General features: G+C 38.7%; 1 protein-coding gene across 1 annotated transcript; it reads left to right on the top strand.

Annotated features, from left to right (window-relative positions):
* Positions 1–222: 222 nt before the first annotated feature.
* SMURF1 (SMAD specific E3 ubiquitin protein ligase 1) lies at positions 223–25,790 on the top strand. The gene is made up of 18 exons (XM_085309400.1): positions 223–278; positions 6,482–6,603; positions 7,305–7,413; positions 7,973–8,106; positions 8,228–8,293; positions 9,196–9,271; positions 9,633–9,871; positions 10,670–10,754; positions 12,854–13,000; positions 14,273–14,477; positions 15,298–15,401; positions 16,907–17,021; positions 17,768–17,946; positions 18,852–18,989; positions 19,402–19,522; positions 20,277–20,478; positions 21,286–21,361; positions 22,121–25,790. The coding sequence occupies exons 1-18, from the start codon at positions 223–225 to the stop codon at positions 22,218–22,220; spliced, it is 2,274 nt and encodes a 757-aa protein (XP_085165526.1). The 3' UTR covers positions 22,221–25,790.

The raw sequence follows: 25,790 nt of genomic DNA, 5'->3' as shown, positions 1-25,790 counted from the left end.
TGTTTATTGCAACTAAGATGACAATATAGGGCCAGGAAGAACCGTAAGGTGAAGCAATGAAGCTGTTAATGAAGGGTTTTCSCTTAAGAAAAATGTTCCTGAAACTGCAGTTTGAGTAAGAGGTAGGAATTTAATATAGCCGGGATTTGTCCCGTTGTATRTGGCGCAAATAAACTACAGAGGTAGCTTCTGCTTTCAGGGCTGAGGCTGCAAAGCTCGGAGATGGCAGGGGGACTTGGGTTTTATAGCCAACTAGGAAACAGGAGCTTCTGTAGACGGTACGAGAAGGTTCTTGGCCTGAGTTAGAGGAATGCATAGCAAAGTTGTAAGAAAACCGGTGTAAGAGGTAGGATTGAATGAAACATTTAATCTGGAAGGTTGCCTTCGTATCAGGCATTTGTTATGGGTGAGTGCAGGAAGAAGATTGAGAAAAGTTAGCATGAAGGGTAATTGGATGTGCTTATTTCCCCTTGCTTATTTTCCCTTGTCTTTCTCTGACTCCATGCATCAGCATTAATTCAACTTCCTATTGATCTCCCTATTTTTTTTCCACCTCTACAAAGTTCTTCAGCCATGTTCATAACTCTTAGCATTTCTCCAAGTTTTATATCTCAGTCAATTCATTCTAAAATTTGCTTTTCTTGTCTTCTGTGGCATGTAGTCCCAGTTAACTGGCAATTTAATGAGTCCTTTTCCTCCAGTAGTCCAGTACAGGGTTYTTTGATATTTAACTTTAACACAGGCTGAATTGTGTTAAATGTTAAATACCCTTGCTTGTATAAATAAACTGAGAAGACTTATTGTTTTCAGTACGCAAGAAGGTTTTTCAATTTGAGTAATTTGTAGATATCCTGGAGATGAAAATGTTCTCTTTTGTCAACTTGATGTTAGTCCGCACTATGAGAACTCTCTCATAGGCATGGTGTTTTTATGTTTAGGTAGCACTGCATTTTTATGCTTGACTAAGTAGATACTTTAATGACATGTTAATGGACTAATAAAAATGACGACTTCTGGGTGTGTGGTTTTTGAAGATCTCTTCAAAGTTGTTTAGTGTTTGCAACCGGCTATATGAAGCCAAATTCCAACCCACGAAGAAAGGATGCCTTGAAAAGAGGCTTTGATTTTTTTTTYTTCTTCACTGCAGCCTACACAAAAGGGCCACTAAAATGCTTCATGTATCAAATCTAGCAATTCTTTGAGAATTTAGCTTTTATTTTTCTTTTTTACGAAGTATTGCTTTAATCTTGTAGTCTGGTTCTAACCTGAGTTCAGGCAGAGTCTGCAAATGTCAGGGTGTGAAGTAAGCCGCCCCTGAAGGATGGCGGGGTTGGGGGGGTTGTTGGCTCACATGTTGGGGTGCAAATCTTGCTGACACTACAATACTRAGATTATTAACAAAGGACAATGTGTACATGTCTATGTATACGCGTTTCTAAAATTAGTTGCATACAACTAAATTGGTTTGTTTGGTAAACTTAATACAAGATTTTAGTTATGTCTGTCTTTTCTGTGAACGCTGAGCACTGCGGTGGTTCGGATTTGTTGCTGAAAAGTTAAAGCCATCGGCGGATTTATGCATTTCAAAGTCTGAATCAGACAGTCAGAGAAAGACCCAAACTATTCTTAAAACAAACAGAAAAAAGGACTAGAATAGAAACCTTGGCTTTTGTGGTGACAATTTAAACTTCAATTTATGAATAAAATGGTATATTTTAGTACAGAGATGTGGGCAGCTGTAGAGAGACTGCGTTTTTACACACTTAGTGCTTTTAGCCAGCTTTCTTTTTCCATTAAACTCTCTATTGTACCCTATCAAACATACATGATTGTCAGCCTTAAGAAAACAAAACACTTAAAACCTCCATGGGTCGCCTAGTAGTAGAAATAAAAACAGAGGTTTATCTGCAGTAAAGTCTCCGGTAAGGTTATGTGCACGGAATAGGAATGATAYGCCGAATCGCTCTCCAAGGCTGTTCAGAATGGCTGGCTCGTGGTATTCAGACTATCTTCCGCAGAAAATACTCYGGACTATTTGGATGAGAAGTGATTTCCCAGAACAGATTCAGCAAAGTTTTTCATTGAGGGCCGCAGGACTTTGGGGCTTAAGAGCAGTATATAGTAGATAGCTGATGCTTGCGTATTTGGTTTTTGGAGAGTATTTTACACTTGAAGCACACTATTTTGCTATACAGCCCCCTGAAAACTGGTCAGATTTTTGATCATCCTTGATCTCAAAATGGTCAGATTTTTGCTTTGAAAAACAGCTGATGTGTTTAGCTGGCTGTTGTCATATATTCAGAGGCAGAACAAGCCCATTTCTTACAAAGGTTGCTAAGTTCACAGATGGAAAGSTAGGCAGCCTTCGAAGCACCGTCGGAGATGTTTCCATGACTGGGATGCGTCAAATTTGACCTGCTTTGCAGCCTTTTTACTTTTGACTGCTGTGCCTGAACTTCAGTTTCATTATGCCAATTATTTTTTTTTATCAAGATCTTTACTCTCCTCCAAAGGAACTTTCACAGTTGTCACTTACTTTTTGCTTTTATCTTAAAACAAACAAGATGTTTTAAAATGTGAGATGCTTTTAATGCTTATGATAAATTTGTGGTACCTATCTTTAAGATTAAAGATAGCCTACACAGATGTAAATATTAAGTCCTTTCTACGTCATCAGCCCGCTAGCTTGTGTTTACCTTCTAACAGAAAGGTAAAACAAATATATCCTGGAATCTAGTGGCATATTTGTGCAAGCACAAATGATTAACTTRGAACAGGAGAAAGAAAGGCCAAGGATGGCTGAGAAGTGTATTTGCTAGCATCTTTCTGTATGACCTTCCCCTCTTTCCAAAGGRAGATGTGGATATACTGCTGTTTTCTTTTCTTCAAATTGAGTGCTAAATTGAATGCTGTTAGCTCAGATCTTGTCCACATGTAGAAGTCCTTAATTTGAGCAAAAAGATACTTAGTTGGCTTGGAGCATATGGCAAAAGTAGGAATGAATGCAGTTCCAGTTTGTCTGCTGTCACATTGGTACAGGCTAGTATCCCATTCTTACCAAGTATTTTCCGTTGCCTGCCTGTATTTCGTACTATATCCCAAAACACAACCAACTAGTTTTTACAGAGTACAGTTTGGAAAACAGTTGCGGTGACTTAGCTCTGTGCTGCGAGGTGGGAAAACGTTACAGGCGACTGTGTGCGGGGCTGGTGGAGAAACAGCAATTCGAGGACCATCGTGCAGATTGGCAGCTGTCCTTCGAGCGTGGACAATTCAAGAGGAGGAACTTGCCTGCRAAGGCTTGGATTTGCAACCTGGCCCTGTTTCCCTGGGGGGTTTGAAACAGTTCCTCGTCTGGGCTGCCTTCGTCTGCCTCCTTTCAGGAAAATTTTGGTCTTGCTGCAGAGATAGCTTGCTCGCTGCTGAAGCAGCAGGTTTCTGATGCAATTTGCAGTCCGGGTTGTTGAGACGTTGGTGTCACTYGGTGCTTTCCGTAATTTGCCTGCCCAAAGCTTGCTCAGGCAGCAGCCATGGAGCCATGGCAGATGATTCATTTCTGCTTTGGGAGCCAGGTGGACAACTGGGGTCTGGCACAGGATCCACTTGACTAACTCAACTTATATCTGCATTGAAGATGTCCCCGGGGTGAATACTGACATTGTCTAAGGCTTTGTCCTTTACCGTCTGCCAAATACACTTTCACACTAGTGCTTTACCCAGCTGGCTAATTTGGCCTTTGAAATTATCTCAATAATGTCAGGTACTTAAAAAAAACAAAACAAAACAAAACAAAAAAATACACTCCCATCCCTTTATAAATATTATAATCTAGATGTAAAGGCATTGTTTCACCATTGTTTGGGATGGAATGCTTCTGCCTTTTTTTTTTAAACAATTCTTTAGTGCTGCACAGCAATTTACAGCGGCATATAAACAAGTATTTGGTCAAGCTGGAACATGTCTTGGTCATTTATATTCTGCCTTCTGAGAGACAGTCGACAGAATTAGCAGCTTTTGCAGCTTTGCAACAAATGCAGTGAGATTTCTCCTGCTGACAAGCCATAAACCTCACCAAAAAAAAAAAAAGAAAAACCACAGACCAAGACAGCTTTGCAGCTTTGTGCAGGGTGCTAGCATCTCCGTTGCCAGGCTCACAGATGAGCATACGTCCCGTCCCCCTGCGCTCTGGGGGCAGCCACCTCCGGGGCAGGGCAGACATTAATAACTTTTTAAGCCCTTGTAACTAAATCTAGCCGAGTTCAGGGTTTTCAGGCCTGCAGTGGCAGCAGTCGTTTTGCGCTGGCAATCTTGCCAAGTTCTGTTGGAGGCAATGCATTTAAGAAGAAAATCTGGCGTAAGCCCAGCTTTGCAGAGCAGGGAGGGGCTGTCTGCTCAGTCACCGGCAGAGTTTCCTGTCCAAGTCTCCCATTGCTGACCTTTGTCACCTGTTTCTCTTCTGGAATTTAAAAATCCATGTTTTTTAAGAGATCGAGCGCTTAAACCTGCCGAAGCAAAAATATWTTTAATATGCAATTGGTGGAGCAAAGGCAATGGTCTGTCTCAAGCAGCCTGATTCTAAAGTTTGCTCCAGAAAGGTTTCTTTTGGCTATTGGCTGTTGTGTCAATATTTTTCTTGCTAGAAAGAATAATGATTTTTGCAACGTAAAATTGAGAGTTTCCTGGGCTGCAATTGGAAAATTGGCAGCTGTACTCCTTTACAATAGACCCAAGAGCCATTGGCAAAGGGAAAGAGTTAAATGAAGAATATAATTTTTCAGTAATAGCTTTAGAAACTTAGTCTGCTGCTGAGCTCTAGAAAGCGCACCTGAAATGTAGAATAAATATAATAGTAATAAAGTCATACTGTTTGCAGATAATTAGCATTCGAGTGGAATACTTTTCCAACTCAATGTATTCTTAGAATTGGAGATGGGAAGTGGCTTGAGTTATTTTAATTTCTTAAAAAAAAAAAAAACTCCTCTGCTTACAGGAACCTTAAAATTTATTTTGACTAGTATTTTCCAGCACTTCAGAATTTCATTCTAATTTTAACTGTATTTGTTCTGTGTTTTCTTAGTATTTTCTTTCCTTTAAAGTACTCGCAATAGTAAGTGAAAATTAAACTTTGCTCTGTCATGCCTCCCTGTAAGAGTGGGTGTTAAAACAGTGCAAGAGACGCTTTCTCTGATTATGCAGTTTTGCCAACAAAAGAAATGAATACTATTTGATCCATTCTAAAAATAGTTTCCTGTTGCGACTCCTTTAATTATTGCCAAAACAAAGAATTTAAAATTATATTTCCCCAAACATCTGGGTTAAACAACAGCCTGCTTTACTCTGCTTGCTTGCCTTGGGAGGTTAGCTAGCTTTCATTCTGCTAGCTATTTTAGMAGAAGGGAGTATTGCTACAGAGTTGAGAGGTGGAATTCTAATAGATGTGTAAAAACAGAGGTGTTTTTTTCCCTGTTTTTGCTACCACTTCTTCACTTGCCCTAATCCAGAGTTAGTGCCSGTGTGTAAATACTCCTAGAGAGGCTGAGCGAAAGTGGAATTTGCTGGGTGCGCGACGCGTGAAATGACCGTTTGAGTATTTTATTTGAGCATTCGTTCTGATGCTTAGAGATCAGAGCTTGGTGGATAACAAGACTACCTTGAAAATGGGTATTTCTTTTATAGTTATATTTCTGTCTTGGATGCCAGCTTTAGATAACTTAGAGCTCTAATATTTTCATTTTTGGCTCTGTAGTTATTTTTCCTGGCCTCTTATAAGAGTTTAATGCATGCTGAACAACTTGAATTACTGAGATTGTTCTGAGCAGCTCTTACTGAAAAGCAAAATCAGGCTTCCAGCTTGTAATAGACTTAATAGAAATGGAGATTGATGTGAGTTTCCTGATCTAATTTTTACTTAAACTACTGTGCTGTTTAGAGTACTGGAGAGAGGGGAAATGATGTCTCATTTGTTGCCCTTCCAAAAGAAAATAAAAATACTGATGAGAGTATATGTTTTTTTGCTTATACTTGTTTTCTCCAGGATGAAGACTTTTCATTCTTATGGCAAAAAGTTTTGTATTTGAAAACTGCTCATGGCTGGTTTAGTGCACACCTCTAACGTTTTGTTTTATGACTTATCAGCTATCTTTTGTTTGCGAAGATTGAACCGAGTGGCAGGCGACACTATATTAAATTGGGCTTACAGTAGAGGTCATGTTCCAGCAGCATTCTTGGTTCAGAATATTTAGTCTGCAGTCTAAAATGGTTCTGAAACAACAACAAAATTCTGATTTAGCGTGTGTGTAAGCATGCCATATGGAAACTTGGGAGGATTAATGAAAAGGGACGTTCATTGAGTCTTATGTCCGTTGTAACAATAGAACAAAAGCAGCAGAGGAATTTCATTCTTTATGTAAATGCATATTCCAATCACAGATTTAAAAAAAAATGCTCACATTTAATATTTCTTTTTCTGAATTAATATCAGATATTATTTTGACTATTGTGATTGCTGTGAAGGTTATTTTTTTAATGCTCTAAGATTTGTTTATCTGATATTTTGTTTTGCAGTATTATGTGCCAAGAATCTTGCAAAGAAAGATTTCTTCAGTAAGTATCTCCTAATTGTTGTAACTTTCTGCTCTTGACCTATTCAGATTTATTTGTTATTTGTGTATTATGGTCGTTGCTCATTTACGCGTTTCATCTGTTCAGTGATTCCACGTTTCAATAACATTGCATCACATATGAATTCACGTCACTGAATTGTGTTAGGGTTGGAAAGACCGAGGGACTCCTAAATCCTGATTGTGATTGTGGCTGCTGGGGCTGCAAGGGGGTTGCTGCTTGCAGTTCTTTGTGTAGGTGATGGGTAGCATCTGTCTCTCGCGGACGCCTGTGTTTGTAAAGCATGCCAAGGGCACGAGTGAAGGGTCCCGGTGCTGCCGTCTCAATGCTATGTCAAGGACTGATTAGAAATGCCTAGTTGCCACTATGTGCAATCACTTTAATGTGCGTAATTTACCAATTTTTAAGCTTTGCTTTTGAAAAACTTTTACTATTGACTACTATTGACAAATCTGCATGACAGAAGTATGTTACCCTTTATTTAGGAGCTCATTTGTGTATTTTGGTTTTACTAAAAGTGTTTTAGGATAATAGCAATTTTCCTTTCTTTGAAGGAATTTCCCTTATTCCCCATTCCCCATTCCCCCCTGCCAAAAGCAAACAGCCCTCCCCACAAGCTTGTGAYAGGATTAACCTGGAAGAAATGGGAAAAAAAGTATCATGTTTTCCTCTCCTTTTCACAGGACTTCCTGATCCATTTGCAAAAATAGTTGTTGATGGGTCAGGTCAGTGCCATTCAACTGACACTGTGAAGAACACATTGGACCCCAAATGGAACCAGCATTATGATCTGTGAGTGGTTCGTTAGATCATAAATAAAATATTCCAGAGATTTAGCTAGCAAATGAAATGCCGAGATTGACAAAATCACATTTCCTGAAAAGGCTTGGTTTTTGCTGTAAGAAAAAAATACTTGCTTGTGGACAGGTACTTCTGTTGTCTTTAGGTGTTTGAATTTAGAAGCAACTCTTTGTACGTTAGATACAACTACTTAGAGTAACCTTTACTGGAGCAGTGCAGTCAAGCTGTTAGAAAATATTGTCCTTGTTGTATTGATTTTCTTCAAAATATTAGGAACAAATTTCAAAAAGTTCTAAGTCRTGTACTACATAACTTTTAATGAGGCTGTCTGTACTTAGTGCTGCAGCAACATCTATTTAACGTGCTGTATGTAGCACTGTAACTCATTAATAACACCRATTCAGCCTTAAGTACTTCTGTATTAAAATAAAAAAGCAGCCTAACCAATGTACTAAAATGCGTCAGAATTTTTACCAAGTAAAGCCTAAATAATGTGGAGTAAGAGCTAATTTTTTTCWTAAAATTACTCTTCTAATATGTGTTCTTCTAGATATGTTGGGAAAACCGATTCCATAACCATCAGTGTATGGAACCATAAAAAAATCCACAAGAAACAGGGAGCTGGCTTCCTGGGGTGTGTCCGACTCCTCTCCAATGCCATCAGCAGGCTAAAAGATACTGGATGTAAGAGCGATTCCTACCTGACAAAGTCAGCAAGGATTTGTAGTGCTTTGTATTCGAGTGATGAAGATTATTTTTCCCTCCCTTCTAATGTATTCTTGATGTTTCCAATTTTCATTTGCAGACCAGCGTTTGGATCTATGCAAACTAAATCCCACAGATACTGATGCTGTACGAGGCCAAATAGTGGGTAAGAACTTTCTTGGTTAAACATTCATCATCTTATGTATATACACTGTACGAAGAAATACTGTATTAAAAATGAAAGCTTCTGTAGCCAGTTCTTGCTTCCATGCCTTCTTCTGCCTTTAAAGGAATGTCCTCTTCATGTAATGGGACTAAATTACATTGCCTGAAATTTTTTGTTGTATTCCTGCATAGGAGTTTGTTTTCTCTCAGCTGATAGTTGGAAACAATATTAGAAAGAAAGAAAGAATGAATTTGGCAAAGTTTTTAATGTAACTCTGGAAGGGTGAATATTATTTGTGTAAAGCTAATGCTATTTAGGCCGAGGTAGGGGCAAAAAATGTTGACTGGGAAAGGAGACCTGGAGGCATTTTGCAAACTGCTGTTTTATTCTTGAACTTTTTTTTTTCTTTTTCCCCCCGTTCTTGAACTTTGACTTGTGTAACCTATCTGCAAACTCCAGCAAGGTTTTGTCACTTTAGACAATGCTTGTATTATGCCTAATTTATCTCATTAAAAAAAAAAAAAAAAAATCTTTTCGATAGAGATCTATTTGCATGTTTTTGGTAAAACTCAAATTCCCGCCACAATGGTGACATCTAGTGGTGAGTAATTTTAGGCTTACTTTTCTGCGTCTACCTGAAAGAGATGTAGATTCCTGGCATATTTGGTAATTCTCAAATTCTGCTGAAGTTCCGAAGTGGTGATGCTYGCAATTTCTGTTCTCCCAAGTTTTAAATGAAAAATGTTCTAYGACTGTGAAAGGTTGTGATAAATGATGTACTGTCATGCATAGCGTATAATATTCCTTAATATTTTATCTTATATGATCATTAGTGGGCTTCTGTTTGCTTTTATAGCATAAYCATTCTCTCCATATTAACTTTGATTTGTTTTTTCTTTCAGTCAGTTTACAGACACGGGACAGAATAGGCACAGGAGGTTCTGTAGTAGACTGCCGAGGGCTTTTGGAGAATGAAGGGTAAGGATTGGGGTTTTTTGCATTTAATTAGAAAAAAAGGTTTAGATGTGGAAACAATATAATGAACACAGTAGAAATATTGAACATCAATATTTAACATCAGTTTGACCAGTATGTCTCGTCTGGAAATATGTAACAGGTATGAAAAAAGTGTATGTATAACTAGGTGGGACTTGATATTTTTTGATACCAGTGCTTCTAGCACTGGTATAGCTGAGAAWTTTGGCATGCAAAAGTGTTAAGAAAGTGACATATCTTACGTTAAATGCTGCAGTACTCGAAGTAGTTGAGAGAGAGAAAACTAGTTACTTCTGCATTCACTTCTCTGTGATGGAAACTCTTGAAGTTTCCCCGTTTTCAGAACGGTTTATGAAGACTCTGGACCAGGAAGGCCACTGAGCTGTTACATGGAGGAGCCAGCACCGTACACGGACACTACGGGGGCCGCGGGCGGAGGGAACTGTCGCTTTGTGGAATCCCCCAGTCAAGATCAGAGGCTGCAGGCGCAGCGCCTTCGCACGCCCGAAGTCAGAGGCCATGTACAGACACCGCAGAACAGACCGCATGGCCACCAGTCGCCTGACCTACCGGAAGGCTATGGTAAGAGTTTTCCAGCACTGCAAAATTTGTTCCCGTTTTTCCAAAGGCTTCAAAGAAAATTTATCTCTTTTTTAATACATAGATGTGATTTACTTGTTAAAACATGCAGTATTGAGGTACATCTAATGGTCTGCTGTTTGGAAAAGGAGCTAAGCTGTGCAGATGTAAGTTTGAGACTGGCTAATTAACAGTTGGCTACTCCASGATGTGCTGAGAAGTTGATGGTAAATTAAACATGAGTTTGTGCTATGATGCTGTTACAGAAAATTCACTGCTAATCTTGGCTGTGTATCCAGGGAGAGAGTGAATGTAAAGAGCTCTTTAAACTAGAACAGTAATGCTATTTTTTCCTTCCCCCTTGGCATGTCATGTAGGTTTGAGCCCACATTTGAGGAAAGATCAAGAAAATAAAAAAGCAACAAAGAAACCAGTAGGAAAGGAGAAGATTAAGGAGGATAAGATTAAGAGAAAATTACATCTTGGAAAAGAGCATGCCACATCTAGGAGTAAAGAAATCAAGTTCTGGGTTTGGGGTTGTTTCAAAATCTAAAAAGAGAAATATAAATTAAAACATGTTGGTATATAGATCTGTGAGTTTCAAAAAGAATTTTGAAATACATAGTCAAGTTTATGAAGGACGTAAGTGTTTAATGACAAAGAACCCGTACTTGCAAGAGATCAGATGGGCTAGCGCAAGTATTTTCTTCAGCTCTGACAAAAATAATACKCTAATTGGTTTAAATAAACTGTCCTTTTTTCAGATTTGTAATTTAGATTATCTTTCTTCCCTTTTTGTAGAACAAAGGACAACGGTACAGGGACAGGTTTATTTTTTGCACACACAGACTGGAGTTAGCACATGGCATGACCCCAGGATACCAAGGTATGTATTTATAGTTACAGAGTCAGTTGTCTTTTTTGATGTATTGCAATAAGCTGAATTTTTAAAAATTTTACTCGTCTGAGTAAAGGAAGAGATACCAGCAATGGAGTAATTTGGGATCTCTTTAGTTAGCTTTTCACCAAAAATTAAGGGTTACTCTTGTTTGAAAAAAAAATACACTAATTGTGTATCATATTCAACAAAACAAAAAATACATAGCCTTTCAGGAGTTCCCATTGGACAAATTCCTCATAAGATGTTGATGTGACTTTGCTTTTGATAAAGTTAAGCTTTCTGAATCTGACCTAAAATGTTTGTGTGTGAGAACAGTTTGGACTGCAAATTGGAGGAAAAGGTGGCTGTTTCCTTAAAGCCATTGTTTCTTGAGTATTGAACGTGATAACTTCTGCTTTAGAAGTGCCCGCTTCTGCTGAAGCAGAAATTATTGGTCATCTTAAAACTTGGAGTAGCATTGGGAGGTTTTTTAATGCTTTAGACCAATGATTTGCAGTTAGAAAAATTTGATTCCTCCATGTGATTTATGTAGTAAAGCCTCTTTAAAACTTAACCTGCAGTTAATCCGGTTCTTTGTGACTAAGGTCTGGCTGCTTTCCTTGAGGAGGCCTGAATCTGTGCTGTTGCACTGAACCTGCATGCCAGATTCAAGAGAGAAAACCGAAATTTGTAACTCTTCAGCTTGTGCTCTGGCTGTGTATATTTGATTGGTGAGATACAAGACACTAGAAAAAGGATAATGAAGTAGTGTAGGATAGACCATTGATGCASCTGCAGTATATGCAAGGATATGAAAGATAAGGCTTGTAGAGAGGGTGAATAGCTGTGTTAGGTTAGGTGATGCAGTTGGAAGAAGAAATGATGATGCTCGTTCTCTGAGTCACTTGTCAGTCTTGTGTGCCCAGAGCCTTGTCTCTTCTTCCAGTGATGCCAGTTGTCCTAATGGAAAGTATTGATTCTTCTCTCTACAAATCTTAAAGTTTAGAGCCAAGCTTTCAGGATTAGCAACATTAAGTGGGCACAGCAGGGTCTCATGAGACACAGGTAGYACTGTCTTGTTTTAGTTAAAGGTGATTTTTCTTTACTGTTAGTTTGCAGGAGGATAATCAGTGTGGAAACTTAACCTTGGCATTTAGCACAGATGTAGGTTAAAACTTGATGTAATCAGATGTCTAAAGTACTTTCAGATGCACAGCTGATTGAAACAAATGGTTATAATCATAATCTTCTTTTAAGCAGCCTAACAAAGGCTTGTCTGTCTCCCTGCATACCCCCTGCTAGCTTATACTGACTCTGACACTAATGAAGCCTTTGGTGTACAAAAAGTGTTTTCTACCTTTTCTAAAGTGTCTCAGTTTACTGCTTTATATTGATGTTAAGTGGTTTAGGTAAGAAAATCTATAGAGTGGTGTCTTCAGTTCTGGATAACAGATGAATCCCTGCCAGCTGTCTAGAGAAAATTTCACTTGAGAACACCTTTTCTGTCTAAACAATAACCTTCAAGGATGCCCTCCTTTTCTTGCCAATCTTGATGTCTTTCCTATATTTAGCACCTGAGACCGTAAACATTTGACATTCTCTAGGTGTAAATACATCCTCTGTATTGAATTCAAATAGTACCTGAAAGTAAGTGTCTACTTTTAACAACACTTGTAAAGAATGATTCCTAAAATTATCTAGCATGAAAGAGTTGAATGTGTCAGACCTTACTCTCAGTGATTTATCAGTCAAAAAGTTAGGATTCTAATCTTACTAATCAAAGAGGTAGATTTTTGTTCTGTTTTATATGATCTTACTGTTTGGTCATCTTTGCTTCTTATGTTTTAGGTGCATAGACAGTGGTTAATGTAGAGGCCTTGGTTTCTTAATTGTTCAGTTTTCTTCATGTAGATCACATTAGTGCTAAATGGAATTTTTCTGTGAAATTTTGCTGTGAAGAAATGTCATTTCCTCTATTTCCTCCTAGCCTTTTGTAGTCTAGAATCACAGAGCACCAAATTCATTCTCCCCCCCCATCCCCTGAGTAAGTTGGTTTTATCCTAACTTCAAGAGTACTTTAACCTTTTATTTGCTTTTCTCCTTAGAGACCTTAACAGTGTGAATTGTGATGAACTAGGACCTTTGCCTCCAGGCTGGGAAGTTAGAAGTACAGTTTCAGGAAGAATATATTTTGTAGATCATAATAACAGAACCACACAATTCACAGATCCAAGACTACATCACATCATGAAGTAAGAACCTTGCATGATAAATAACTCWTCACAAATGTAGATTCTTAAACTATTCATTTTTGTCTAATTTTAAGTGCAGTCTGGTAGCTGTGAGGGACTGAAAAAAAATGAATCCTAAGGATTTGGAGGAACAAATACAAGTGGATGGATTTCTGTGTGGATGTAGTCAGGCCCTGAGCCTCAGTTCTCAGTGCTGGTTGCAGCTGACCTGGCTGACTTGATGCACTCTCTTCAAAAATGTTTTCACTGTGCTTTGCAGTGCCCTGGGTTAGGGAAGGGCTTGCTTACATCAGCACAGCACCGGTCTTAAGCTGATTCCGCAAAATTTCTGAGATGTGCTGGATCTAATATGCTGTTCTGGAATGCAGATTCGGGCGTATGGGCTGGAGAGCCTACCAGATGGTTCAGTGCATGCCTCTTGGCTTAGCGGTTTAGCTGTGTACTAGCTCTGCTAGACCTGAACTAGCTTTATGCTCCCTTGCACTCCAGACAAGAGGAACATAAAGCCAGCTGGAGTCTGGTCTCCTGGTGCTGTGCACAGCCAGCTCAGGTTCAGTGGGATTTAAGAAGCTCAAGCTCTGCGTCGTGCAGAGGCCTGAGCCTGGAAGCAGCCTGGCAGCACTCGTCGTGCCTGAGCTCAGAGTCTTGGCTGGATCCAAGCAGTCTCTGCTTGACACCAGCTGGGGAATCTCTGGATCTAACAAATAATTGATCCACAATCCAAATACAGCACTGACAGAAAATGATAAATGAATATAGAGAGCTGCAGCTGTGTGGGACAAGTATACCTTTCTCTCTTAATAGCYGTAGATACAATACTTTGTCATGAATCCTCTGCCTTATTTTGCATGGAGCTGAAATAAAATTCATAGTGGTTGTTAGATGATTATGTTTATAAAGCTGTTGTTCCATTAGAGAACTGTTTTCGTGTTATACTCCTGAAAGTTGCCTCCGCATTGGAGAAACACTGAGAAGTTTTCGATTACTGCTCAGTCAGCATTCAGTGATCATGCTCTGCAGTAACCAAGCGTGCCTTCTGTGTATTGCCAAATAAAAGCTAAGCTGGAAATTGCTGAGATTCTTGGCTTTTGTAAATACCTATATTCTTTCTATCTCTGAATTAAAGATAATGATGTTACTCACTTAATTCTGTATTTCACTCCAAGTACTCCGGAAGGAATTTATACAGTTCTTTCCATCACTGTTTTATACCTGTCTTATTTTGCTTCTAGAATAAATTTTTTAATTCATTTAAGTCATTTTCCTTCAAAGCCATCAATGCCAGCTAAAAGAGCCCAGCCAGCAGCCTCTGCCAGCTCCGAATGAGGGGTCACTAGAAGATGGTGAGGAGTTGCCTGCACAGAGATATGAAAGAGACTTGGTACAAAAATTGAAAGTTCTGAGACATGAGCTCTCTCTTCAGCAACCACAAGCTGGTCACTGCCGCATTGAAGTATCCAGAGAGGAGATATTTGAGGTATTTGGTTGGTATATGACTAGTCATAGCAACTTTCATCCCTTGTGAGTTAAGTAAAACTGACCTTTGATGATAGAAAGTCTGCTTTGTGAGAGAGRTAGTGAATCTGATAGCATCAGATGAGTTGGCAGAGCTGTGGTAAAATACACACTTGAAACTAAAGGATCGTTTTTTGRCTTGGATGTTTCTATGAAGAAATACTGAAATACAGCATAGCAGTATTTAATAGAATGAGTTTTTACTTTCAAACGCATGGGTCAGGCAGGTCAAAAACTTAAAAGGGCTTTTCAAACATAGTTTAGAGAATAGTTGGGAGTAAAGAAAAAGTTAATTTCCCCAGATTCAGATACTGGTTATAGAAGACTATGGGACTAAAACCAATTTTTTGCCAGTATGAGTCTTTATTTTCTAAAGCTCCCGTGCCTTAAACAAGGACAGCTGGATTGCATAAACTTCTCATCGTTTTGTTGATAAGCTTGAATGTTCTTTTTCATTTAGAAATGGCAGCATATGGGAACTTAGAAAGAAGGGCATCTCGTTGCTTGATATTACCACTTCTGCATTTAGGCATTTAAAAGCGCTTGTAACTGGGAATTCTGCCATTCTTGGAATGGATTACTTTAGCATAGCAAAATGCAATAAAGATACCACCTAGTCTTGCCGAGGTGTCATTGGAACTTGCTTTAGGTTAGTACTTTAACAATATAATGAATATTTTTGTAATTGAGTAACAATATGTATTGTTTATGCTAGTGCTTCGTAGTAGACTTAATAATGGGAAGGAAATAAGTGTCTAATCTGTAATAATAYATGTATTTAGGAATCTTACCGTCAGATAATGAAGATGAGACCAAAAGATTTGAAAAAGAGGCTTATGGTAAAATTTCGAGGAGAGGAGGGCCTGGATTATGGAGGAGTAGCAAGGTGAGATCTTGCTTTGTTTGTCCAGCACTGTTTTACTGTAAAATTGCCCTTAAAGTGACCTGTGGCTTATGTCATTTGTGATCTGGTTTATAGAGAGTGGTTTTGGGTTCGGTCTTCGTTTCCAAGTAGACTGAAAGTAGAAGGATGTGACCTAAAAGATCTTTCACAGCCTTCCTGGTGTCAAAAGCTCATGCCAAGTATTTTGAATTTGGGAATGTTATTGGAATTAACATTGCTCTGATATGCTGCTGATCTTACTGTGAAAAATGCTGATCCCAGCAACAGGACCCTGTTCTGTAGCTGAAAGTGTGAGCAGCTCAAACTGAGGTCTTCCAAGAATCATCTAGACTCTGAAGTAAAAACTAAATCCCCATGGAAGTTTTGTTAAATTCACCTGTCTGATTTTTAGCGAAAGGATTGCAAGATGWTAAAGATTCCTCCTTGTTTTCTGAGCCACGTTCAGTAGATCTATGATCTGTTGGAGCAGCACTGGAGACAAACTAACCCTAAATAAAGTTTAAARTTTTGAAAATTTGTCTCCCTCTTAAAAATGATGATGATGATGATCCACTAGGAGTTGCATCAGACCTGAAGGAAGTGCTGGAGTTGACTGTAACATCAGTCATTACCAAAATACTCCTCTTTGCAGTGGCTTAGGTGCATCCTGTAAATTCACTGGGTGATTTCTCAAATCCACAAAAGCTGCATTACCAGACTAGATGTCTTTCCGTAACCCATCACAGGACAAAGGAAAGACGTTGAAACATTTTGAGCTGACTTACCAAGGGCAGCCTGGAGTGTCTCTCCACTTTTAACATCCTTACTCTCCTGATGGCTTTCCTAATTGCCCATCTATTGCAAAGGGCTGTTTAAAATCAGTACAGCGCCATTTGAAAGCATTAAAGTTCATAGTTCTCAGAATATTTTGCATCTTGCATTGGACATCATTTACAAACTTCAGTAATAAAGGGGTATTTCTAATAGTAAAATAGGAGGTCAAAAATAGCTTCAGTTCCATTCCTGTCTATGGATATTATTGAGGTGAGAGAACATACCTGACTGCTAATGGGTTTGGTCTCTCAGCCCCGTTGGTCTCTTTAGACATAGAGATTCTCTGGTTATCAAGCATTTGCAGAAAAACATCTTTTTTAAAGATCTCCAGTGTTTGAGCTAATTTTAAACAATAGGGATTTTTTGTTTGTTTTAGTAATCCTTTGTAGTATAAAGGTTGCAGAAGAACAGATCTCTTGGACTCTAAATATCTGAACTGTGTACGAAAGTCAAAGTTTTTTGGAAAGAGTCTTGTTCGCACAATTTTTTTTTCATTAGGCATGTCTCTGACAGTGTTTARGGAACAGGTGGGGCAAATTGAGGCAATACAAGATTATTTGATTTGTAACGGAAAATTTGTAATAATTGCTGACTATTTTGATGGTTCGCAATAATTCTGTTGTCTGAAACATCAGTGAAAGTTATATTCTTCTAAAATACTGCTTTTTTGGCAGAGAATGGTTGTATTTACTGTGCCATGAAATGTTGAATCCCTATTATGGACTCTTCCAGTACTCTACAGATAATATTTACATGCTGCAAATCAATCCAGACTCTTCTATCAATCCTGTAAGTATTAAGTTCTGAGCAKTGCACCTACTTCAACAGAGGTCCCATGCAGTCTTTTTTGCTACAGCTGTTCTGCCGTGACAGGAGAGTAAACAGACATTGAAGGGGAATAAGAATGTGTTAATGATCCTTCTATTGATATAATATGGAGCAGAGGATTTGGAGTTTCTTGTACTGATGCAGACCCTAAGAAGAAGCAGCAATTCTGTAGTAGTACAGCTGAATTTTTTTCAGAGATGATTAATTTGCTCTGTAAGATGGGGGGGGATAATTTGGGGGAATCTTGACCATAGCATTTAAACTGATTATTGAAAACTAAGTCTTACAGGCAACGCTAAAGGCGTGCAATCGAAAGAAGCCCATAGCCTGCTTCTTCTAGAGTAAATTACAGAAAATATTCTGAGTGGTTAAAGAAAGAATAAACTACTTATTTGTTTGGAATTGACCTATCTTCTTGGATTGTCTGGATTTCACAGGGCTTTTCTTTTCCTGAGTTTGACCCCTTGGAAGGTCTAGAGGACTTGCATCCAATTTATTAGCTAGATAATGAACAGATACTTGTTTGAGATGTTTAATCATTAAATGCTTCTGTTCTTGATTGTGCTACGAGGAGAAATTGTCTCCTCCAGCCCAGAGGGTTGCAGATATGTGCACATACAGCACACTCCTGATGGTGCAGATACAGCCACAAGATGTCAGTGTCGGAGTGCCTCTTCACTGCGTGAGTCTCTCTCCTCTCCCTGCAGGACCATTTGTCTTATTTCCATTTTGTTGGTCGGATAATGGGTTTGGCTGTGTTCCATGGACACTATATCAACGGGGGTTTCACAGTTCCCTTTTACAAACAACTTCTGGGGAAACCCATTCAGCTCTCTGATCTGGAATCTGTTGACCCAGAATTACACAAAAGTTTAGTCTGGATTTTGTAAGTACTGTATTTATCGATTGCCTACCTGTAGAGAAGATAGGATAGAGTATGTTGGCAATAGTGAGATAGGTGTTCTTAAAAAAACAAACAAAAAAAAAAGTTTGCAAAAATCTTGCAATGGGGGAGATCTGTACAAAATCACTGAAACTATTATTTCTATGTTAAAAAAAAAAAAAGTCCAAGGTACTCAAGGAAAAGCTCTCATAGAAATAGAGCTCTTTGTTAGCCCTCTTTGCTCTAAAGTAGATGCTAAATCATTAAATCTTACATAGGTGTGATAGAATATCCTGCTCTCAAAATCTAAGCTCAGGACAAAGTTCTGAGGAAGTATGGCCTTGTTCAAAGAAAAAATGGTGTGTGTCAGGTACCAACTTTGATTAATTCTATTCATTTCCATTTTAATCTGGACTTCTGTAAATCTATACTACTTTGAACAAAATCTGACATTCAGTATATATTTGGAAGTTTTCATTATTGGTTTGCATTATCATCAATGATTTTTTTTTCCTAAATRCAGTTTTAATTTTTGTATTTAATGTTACTGATGCTCCTGAAATTTACTAAGTGATGAATTTACACTGATACCTGGCAGCGAATCTGTTGGTTGCTATATGTGTTATTTAATTATTTTTTTATTGTCAGTGCATACTTCTAGGATTAGAGAAAAAAGAAAGTGAAGATGGCATATGTTTGGGCTCTTCAAAATACATTAAGTTATATGGAAAATGGTTGTTGTAGCATCATTCCTTTAGTGGTTGTGACAATTGCAGATGGATAATTACTAAGTTTATCCCAAAGACTAACTCTCTTTAAGCGTTCAAATAACAAACTGTCTGGATGACCTTTGATATTAATCAAAATACCAAAAATACTAGGTTTATCTCCTGTCTTTTCATTGCCAGAGAGAATGATATCACCCCTGTTTTGGACCATACTTTTTGTGTGGAACACAAYGCTTTTGGGCGGATTTTACAGCATGAACTAAAACCAAATGGCAGGAATATTCCAGTGACAGAAGATAACAAGAAAGAATATGTCAGGTACTGCAGAGTGGAAAAAAATATTCTGCAAATGTAGGGGAAAGAAGGTAGTGARCAGATTAATCTCACTATATTAAAAAAATTAATGAAATCAATATTTCAGAAGGTAATACCTAACTCATGAATTACATGACTGTTCTCATACAACAGACTTCTCTAAGACCTGGGAAGATTATTTTAAGTTGGGAATTTTTCTTCGTTTATCTGTTGATGGTGCAAGAATTAACTGTTGGTATAAAAAAAAAAAAAAGAACTAGTAAGCACTTCTAATAAATTAAAATGTATATCTTAACTCTTCTGTAAAATAAGTGTTTTCCAGTTCTGACCAAAAAAAAAAAAAAAAAAAAGCCCAGGTCCATCTATCTCATTACCCTTACCTACTTTCAGTTTGGGTTTTTTGTTTTTTTTCCAGATTGTATGTAAACTGGCGATTTATGAGAGGAATCGAGGCACAGTTCCTGGCTTTGCAGAAGGGTTTTAACGAACTTATTCCTCAACATCTCCTCAAACCGTTTGACCAGAAGGAACTTGAGGTATATACTTCATTCATTTAGAGTATTATTTTGTACTTCGCATGACTGACAATCAAGAGTTGATCAAAATAAGTCAACAWCCCACATTATTACAATTTACATCCCAAAGCAGTTAGATGCTTAGARTCACAGCCAGCAGTAACTTCCTTTTAAGTATTTTACCACCAGCTTTCATCTGGAAAAGAGTTTGAATTCATCTGTCCAGTTTGTGTCAGTGCCTCTAACAAATGACAGTGAACAGATGCAGGCTGCTCTGTAGTTGTTGTCTGTTATGGCACAACAAATCAAAAGTGTTTTGAGATAAACTAAGGAGGATTTGGTGGTAGTTGGTGTGGGCACCTCTGGAGCAAGCCTGCGTGGGGGAAATGCTGCATAGCTCTCGGAGGGTACTCTGTCTTCCAAGTCCGAGCTGTACCCTTACAAACGTACAATRTGCGTAGATTTGTGTATATACAAAGCTGTACTTTTCAGGTAAGATAKATTTTAAAAAGCAGGTCTTGTTAGGGACTTTTGACTCTAGTTTCTTGTGAAATTTTACATTCGGTAAGCATACTCCTCTGCCCCAGTTTCGTTTCAGTTTAACTGGAGAGAGTTACTTCCTGAGCTAAACTATTTTGCAGCATTTTTGTGTACCAAAACGGAGGTTCAGGTGTGTAAAGAATGTTACACTTTGTTAAACAGTTTGATGTATACTTTTATAGCAGCAAACCTGAAATGACTTTGAATGTTAAAATGTTTTCTAATCCTTTAACAGCTAATCATAGGCGGCCTGGATAAGATAGACCTGAATGACTGGAAGTCAAACACACGTCTAAAGCACTGCATGGCAGATAGCAATATTGTAAAGTGGTTCTGGCAAGCGGTGGAAACGTTTGATGAGGAAAGAAGGGCCAGGCTGTTGCAGTTTGTGACGGGGTCAACACGTGTCCCACTTCAAGGTTTCAAGGCTTTACAAGGTGACTGATGAGGAGGCAGAGATAATCCACAGTGAAAGAAAGCAATAAAAATTGTGTGGTTTTTACTAGGCCCTAGTAGAATATCTGCATGTTACTGGATAACTTGGTTGCTTAGAATTTTTGATCCTAAGAGCAGCTTTACATTTGTCAGCAGCTCTCCTGATGAGGAACTCTTTAGCTTRTATGCAAATCTGCCATCACATAGCACTTTGACTGGTGTTATTATTAGCATATCGGTTTCTTATGATGGTGCAGACTGACGTTAAAATTCCATGCAAGCACACACATGATTATAATGCTGATCAAACAACTTTATTGCATATGAAAATTGTACTCGCTTCATTATTTGATGACAAATGTTTAGACTCTATAACAAATTCCCCAAAACTGCGATTCTGCTATCGGAAAAGGTGATGGTGTCTGAGGTTGTTGTGACTCTCCTGATAATGGTCTGTCTGTTGGCTCACAGTYAACTCTATCTTGCAGATGAGAATATGTAGTTCTATTTTACAGGAGAGGCTGCTTTGTACTGAACTCTCTTCATTTTTGAAGGGGCAGCTCTGTTAATATAGAACTTAGCTGTTTTCTGAACGACTAGTCTGGAAGTTCTTTGTCATCAACAGCCTCCCACTTCTGTCATCCCTTCTTCAGCTCCAAAACTGATATTCAGATTTAACTTGTGGCATACCTGTGTTTGCAACTGGAACTGTAATTTTCTCTTGCATTTTTATAAGTAGCAAACTCTGTGCATGAAGGATGTTTTGCTGAAGTGCATTAACTAGAATGTCTGTCTGTAAGGTTCTACAGGCGCTGCAGGACCCAGACTGTTTACCATCCATTTAATAGATGCAAACACAGACAACCTTCCGAAAGCCCACACTTGGTAAGATGAAAACATTCTGCATGTCAATGCTTGCTTTCCCTTTGCCTTGATTTAAAGTACACTCAGCTCCGTTGGTCCTGACTATGGATTAACTGGGTTATGGTGAATCCARGTGGGCTCTGCTAGCTTGGAGATATCTGTGCTCTGCAGCTAGCAGTGTAATTGACTTCTTATAGCTTGATTTATGTCTTCTCTGTTATCTGTGGGTTTGGTCTATTTCCAGGTTGATTATTCTGGATAGTGAGAAGTTTGCAGGATGTTTCAGCAAAAGCGTTGACCGATAAATGACTTCTAGCAATATGTATCACTTTTCTTTGAGTACATAAAAACGTCATCATACTGTTGCATCCAGGATTATGAAAAATAGCTTTCAGATTTAAAGTTTAGGAAGAGCATGCTATTGGTAGAGTATAAGCACACAACTGAGCTCTCAGGGACAGGAAACCATTTCAGTAGAGGCACRAATTTTCTGTAGGCAGAGAAGGCAGTAGATCTGTCTGATGTCTTGCTTTATTTGCAAGTCTCCTGCAACTGCCCCTGTCTCCTCCCCCTGAACCTCCCAAATGCAGCCTTAGTAAGTTGTGTGTCCCAGCTGCAGAAATGTAGCTCTTTTATCGTGTCTCCTTTGACTGCGAAAGTGGCTGATGCTTTCTTTGCCAGTGATTTTACAAATTTAATCTGTATGTAGCTGAAGTAAATATTTTTTTCCAGAATTGTTTTAGACTCATCTGGTGCAATATGCTGTTGTTTTGCCTCTAGCTTTAACCGGATTGACATTCCGCCTTATGAGTCATACGAGAAGCTTTACGAGAAGCTGTTGACAGCTGTGGAAGAGACATGTGGGTTTGCTGTGGAGTGAAAAAGCAACCAAAGGAAACAGATGCTAGCTCATGGACCACCAAATCAAAAGCTAGAAGAAGCTTGCTGTGAACTTCCTGCTAAGCTGTCTGAAGCATTGGAACTCTAGACAACTTAGAGATGGGATTGTTTCCCTTCTGTTGTTGGTGGATGAGGGTGGGGGTAGGGGCTTTTGTTGGTGGTTTCCAACTGTCTTTTCTCCCCTTTGTTACAATAACCCCTTCCCCCTTCTTCCATCCCCCATAAAATGAAATGCAGCCAAGTTCAGCATTTGGCTTTGGTTACACAGGATATTCTGCTAGATTTGTAACACATATTGTGATAGGGTCAGTGACCTGTGGGTTTTTTATAGGAGAATCAAAGTGCTGTTGAGAATGAGCTTGATTTGTGGAGGACCTGGAACTGGTGTAGGCGTACCTGGTTGGTTTGTCTTAAATCAAGCTTGAGCCCTCGTAGAGCCCAGCGAGTGCTGAGTGTCTGACTGGCACTAGAATTTGCATTGCACATTTTGAACACCTGTTTAAAAAGTAAATTTCTAGCAGAAAATAACTTCATATGAACATCTAACTGAAAGGCAAAGAAAATGATGTTCTGCCTTAGCAGGAAGCTCCCAGTGAAAACTGTGGCTCATCTTGAGAAAAGTGAAGGAATCTGGGACAGCTTAAATGGTATTGTATGATTTCTTCTTGGTTGTCCTGGTTGAACTCTCATTGTTTTGCACATGAAAACAATAATTCCTCCTGCAGATTTACTTTCCATGGTTTTGTTCAGATTTAAGTACCTTGCAGAGAAGCCTTTTAAGGAGGAGACAAAGGACAAAATTAATTCAATCCCAAAGCTGTGATTTCARTGCCACTGTTTTATCTGAAATGTGTTTGTGTGATTTGAAATTTGAAGACTCACATGGAAATTGCTAAAAGCTAAGTTCACAGAACAGAATTCTGTTCTGAAGTTTTTGGCCTTGGGAAAGGTTTATTTGGAGGATAATGTAAAAGGGTAACTATATAGTGAATACATTTAAAATGTTATGTAAAGTTACTGGAAGGATTTATGACTTCAGTTCTGTAGGGATGAAGATTTCTCCAGAGAGCCATATAAGGCTATTTTTTTCAAATATCTGAAACTAATATTAAAAGGTTTGTTCTCTAACACATCGCTAAAATGACTTCCCAGGGGAAACAAAAGCAAATGAAATACCTGAATCACTAACATTTTTTCCAGTTTGCACACCATGATGAGACAGTATTTTATTAAATAACATGACTTCAGAAAGACCCAGTTATCTATCAAACATGTCTAAACTTAAGTAAAGCAGACTTGCTTGTATAGGATGTTTTTCTTTGGCAAGCCTGGTTTTTAGAGACAGTCATTACTGAAACATTTAACAGATGTTATGTTTATGGAATAGTGCATTGAAATTCAGCTGTGGGTAAGAGATTGTTCTTAGAWGATGTCTACTGGAATATTTCTATTTTGTCTTTTTTTAATTGAATTTGATAATAGCTTTAAACTGTGATAGGACAGAAAGTTAGATACTTGTCAAAATCCTGGCATCTTTCTCTTTTTGTTTTTCCATTGACCATGATTCTTGTGATTTGATGCTGGGGGYGGGGATTGCATTGGAGACGTAAAATTGTACCATATTGTGAGATTTGCACAGGGTGGCTAAAGATGCTCATACTGCAAGACTATGTAGGAGAGACAGATTCACGTTCTGTAGGAATCTTCTGACACTTGGGGACCAGTTTCTGCAGTACTGGTTATTGGGACGGAAAGGAAACTGTGCGACTCTGCTGCAGTAAAGAGAGAAAACGCGACTGTCTGCAGATGACCATTTGTGCAGTCTTGGGCTGAGGAGCAGAGTTCCCGTGGCCCTGGCTTTTCAAAGCAGCTGCGAAGTCATACCTGTTCATAAAGTGCACCTAATCCTTTSAGTACGTTTGAATGTGCAATAAACCAGTCAGATAGGAAAAATCCAAGATGGATTATTGCTCGAAAGATTTTCATGCAGTCTCGTGGAATTTTTTTGCTAAAGGAGTTTAGAAAACAAACATTGAAACATACCACTAACAAAAATCCTATCACACAAGCTCGACATGCAGTGCAACTGGCTCTGTAAAAACCAAGCGAGGTGAAGGTAAAGAAAGGCCCTTGATTCTGAGATCTATAGGTCAAGTAGCTTTATGTCAATGATACAGTTGACATAGATAGTTCCTAATGTCTTTGCTAGGTCAGTGTTTATTGAATGCACAAAATAAGAATAGGCAAGGATTGTTGTTTTGAAAAGTCCGTATGTTTTTTGCTGTATTTAAAAGCCCTTTTCAAGGTACCTCCTCCATGCTGACAGTAATGAGAATAGGGCACTGTCTTTTTAATTACTTTAGTTCTCTTTTAAACAGCTTCACCACTTCTCCYGTCGTGTTGTCTTTGTAATCTTGTGCCACTTCAGTGATGATGAAGACATTTTTTGTATTGTTCCGTACATGCATTTGAGGCAGGCCTTAAAGCTGGTTGAATGGATGGAGAAAATAAAGTGAGATAGTATGGGTTTTAAGTGATAATTTGTTCTTCTTACGGCTGATTTCAAGGCCAGAGAAGGATAAAATGCAAACAAGCGTTTGCAAGACTTGAGTCACTGATACTCCAAGGTTTCGGGGACTGCTCTGGTAACCTCAGCTGTCTGAATTTGCGAGTGTGTTTGTTCCCATTTGATCTGCCAGCATTTGAACTGGTCAATATTTCTCAAGCTTGCCCAAAGAATAACATGGAAGAGTCTGGTTCTCGTTTTGTCGTTACACGTTCCGCCTTGTACACGGATACTTCTTGGATCAGACCTGAAGGAAGTGCAAGGTACCACGCGTCTCTTGTTCTAAAGGCAAACCTAGAAACTGCTCCGGTGGCACAGACCTCCAGTACTTGCCCTGGTACTGCTCATCAGCCTATACTACATGCTCAGGGATGTAGGAGACCACCACTCTGCGTGTGTTTTAAATCGGGAAGAAAGGAGACTGTTTTGAGTGTTAGTGTTAACTTGGGCATTACGTTAGAGAAGACCCTGTTTCTAAAAGGCTGCTTGAAGCTCCAGATGGTGAACTCRAAGTTTGCTCAGCAGTGTGTGTACTTAGATCAAGTCAAGGTGGCTATGAAATCCAGCAGGTTGTGTGTGTTAGAGATCCGGCCGCTGTGCCCTCCGTAGCCGGTGCCCAGGTTCAGGGCCGTGTGGCACAGCAAGTTCCCAGAAACACAGTATGGATCTGTTTTTAATTTGTTGATTTTTGTTCCTCAACCACTTTATAATGTATTTTTTTAATTTATTATTTTGTAATGTCATGTTTAAGTATTGCTGCTATCCTTGTTATTCTTTCCACTGTTTTTATTGCAGATTTATTTTGTGAAAGTTGTACACTAATGTTTCATTTTATGTCTAAATCAAAGTATTTAAAGAAATACTAGTTCTATTTAATGTGGTTATGGAACCAGCTGGAATAAACAGTGATTGTATAGTAGGCTGGACCCAGGAGGTCATGTTCATTTTTGTTACATATGCAATAAACTCACAACTTTAAACTCT

This window comes from Rhea americana, unplaced genomic scaffold (genome assembly GCF_003343005.1).
Source record: "Rhea americana isolate MKP2758 unplaced genomic scaffold, rheAme1 scaffold_297, whole genome shotgun sequence".
Taxonomy (NCBI): Eukaryota; Metazoa; Chordata; class Aves; order Rheiformes; family Rheidae; genus Rhea; species Rhea americana.
This window is presented reverse-complemented; position numbering and strand designations above follow the sequence as displayed.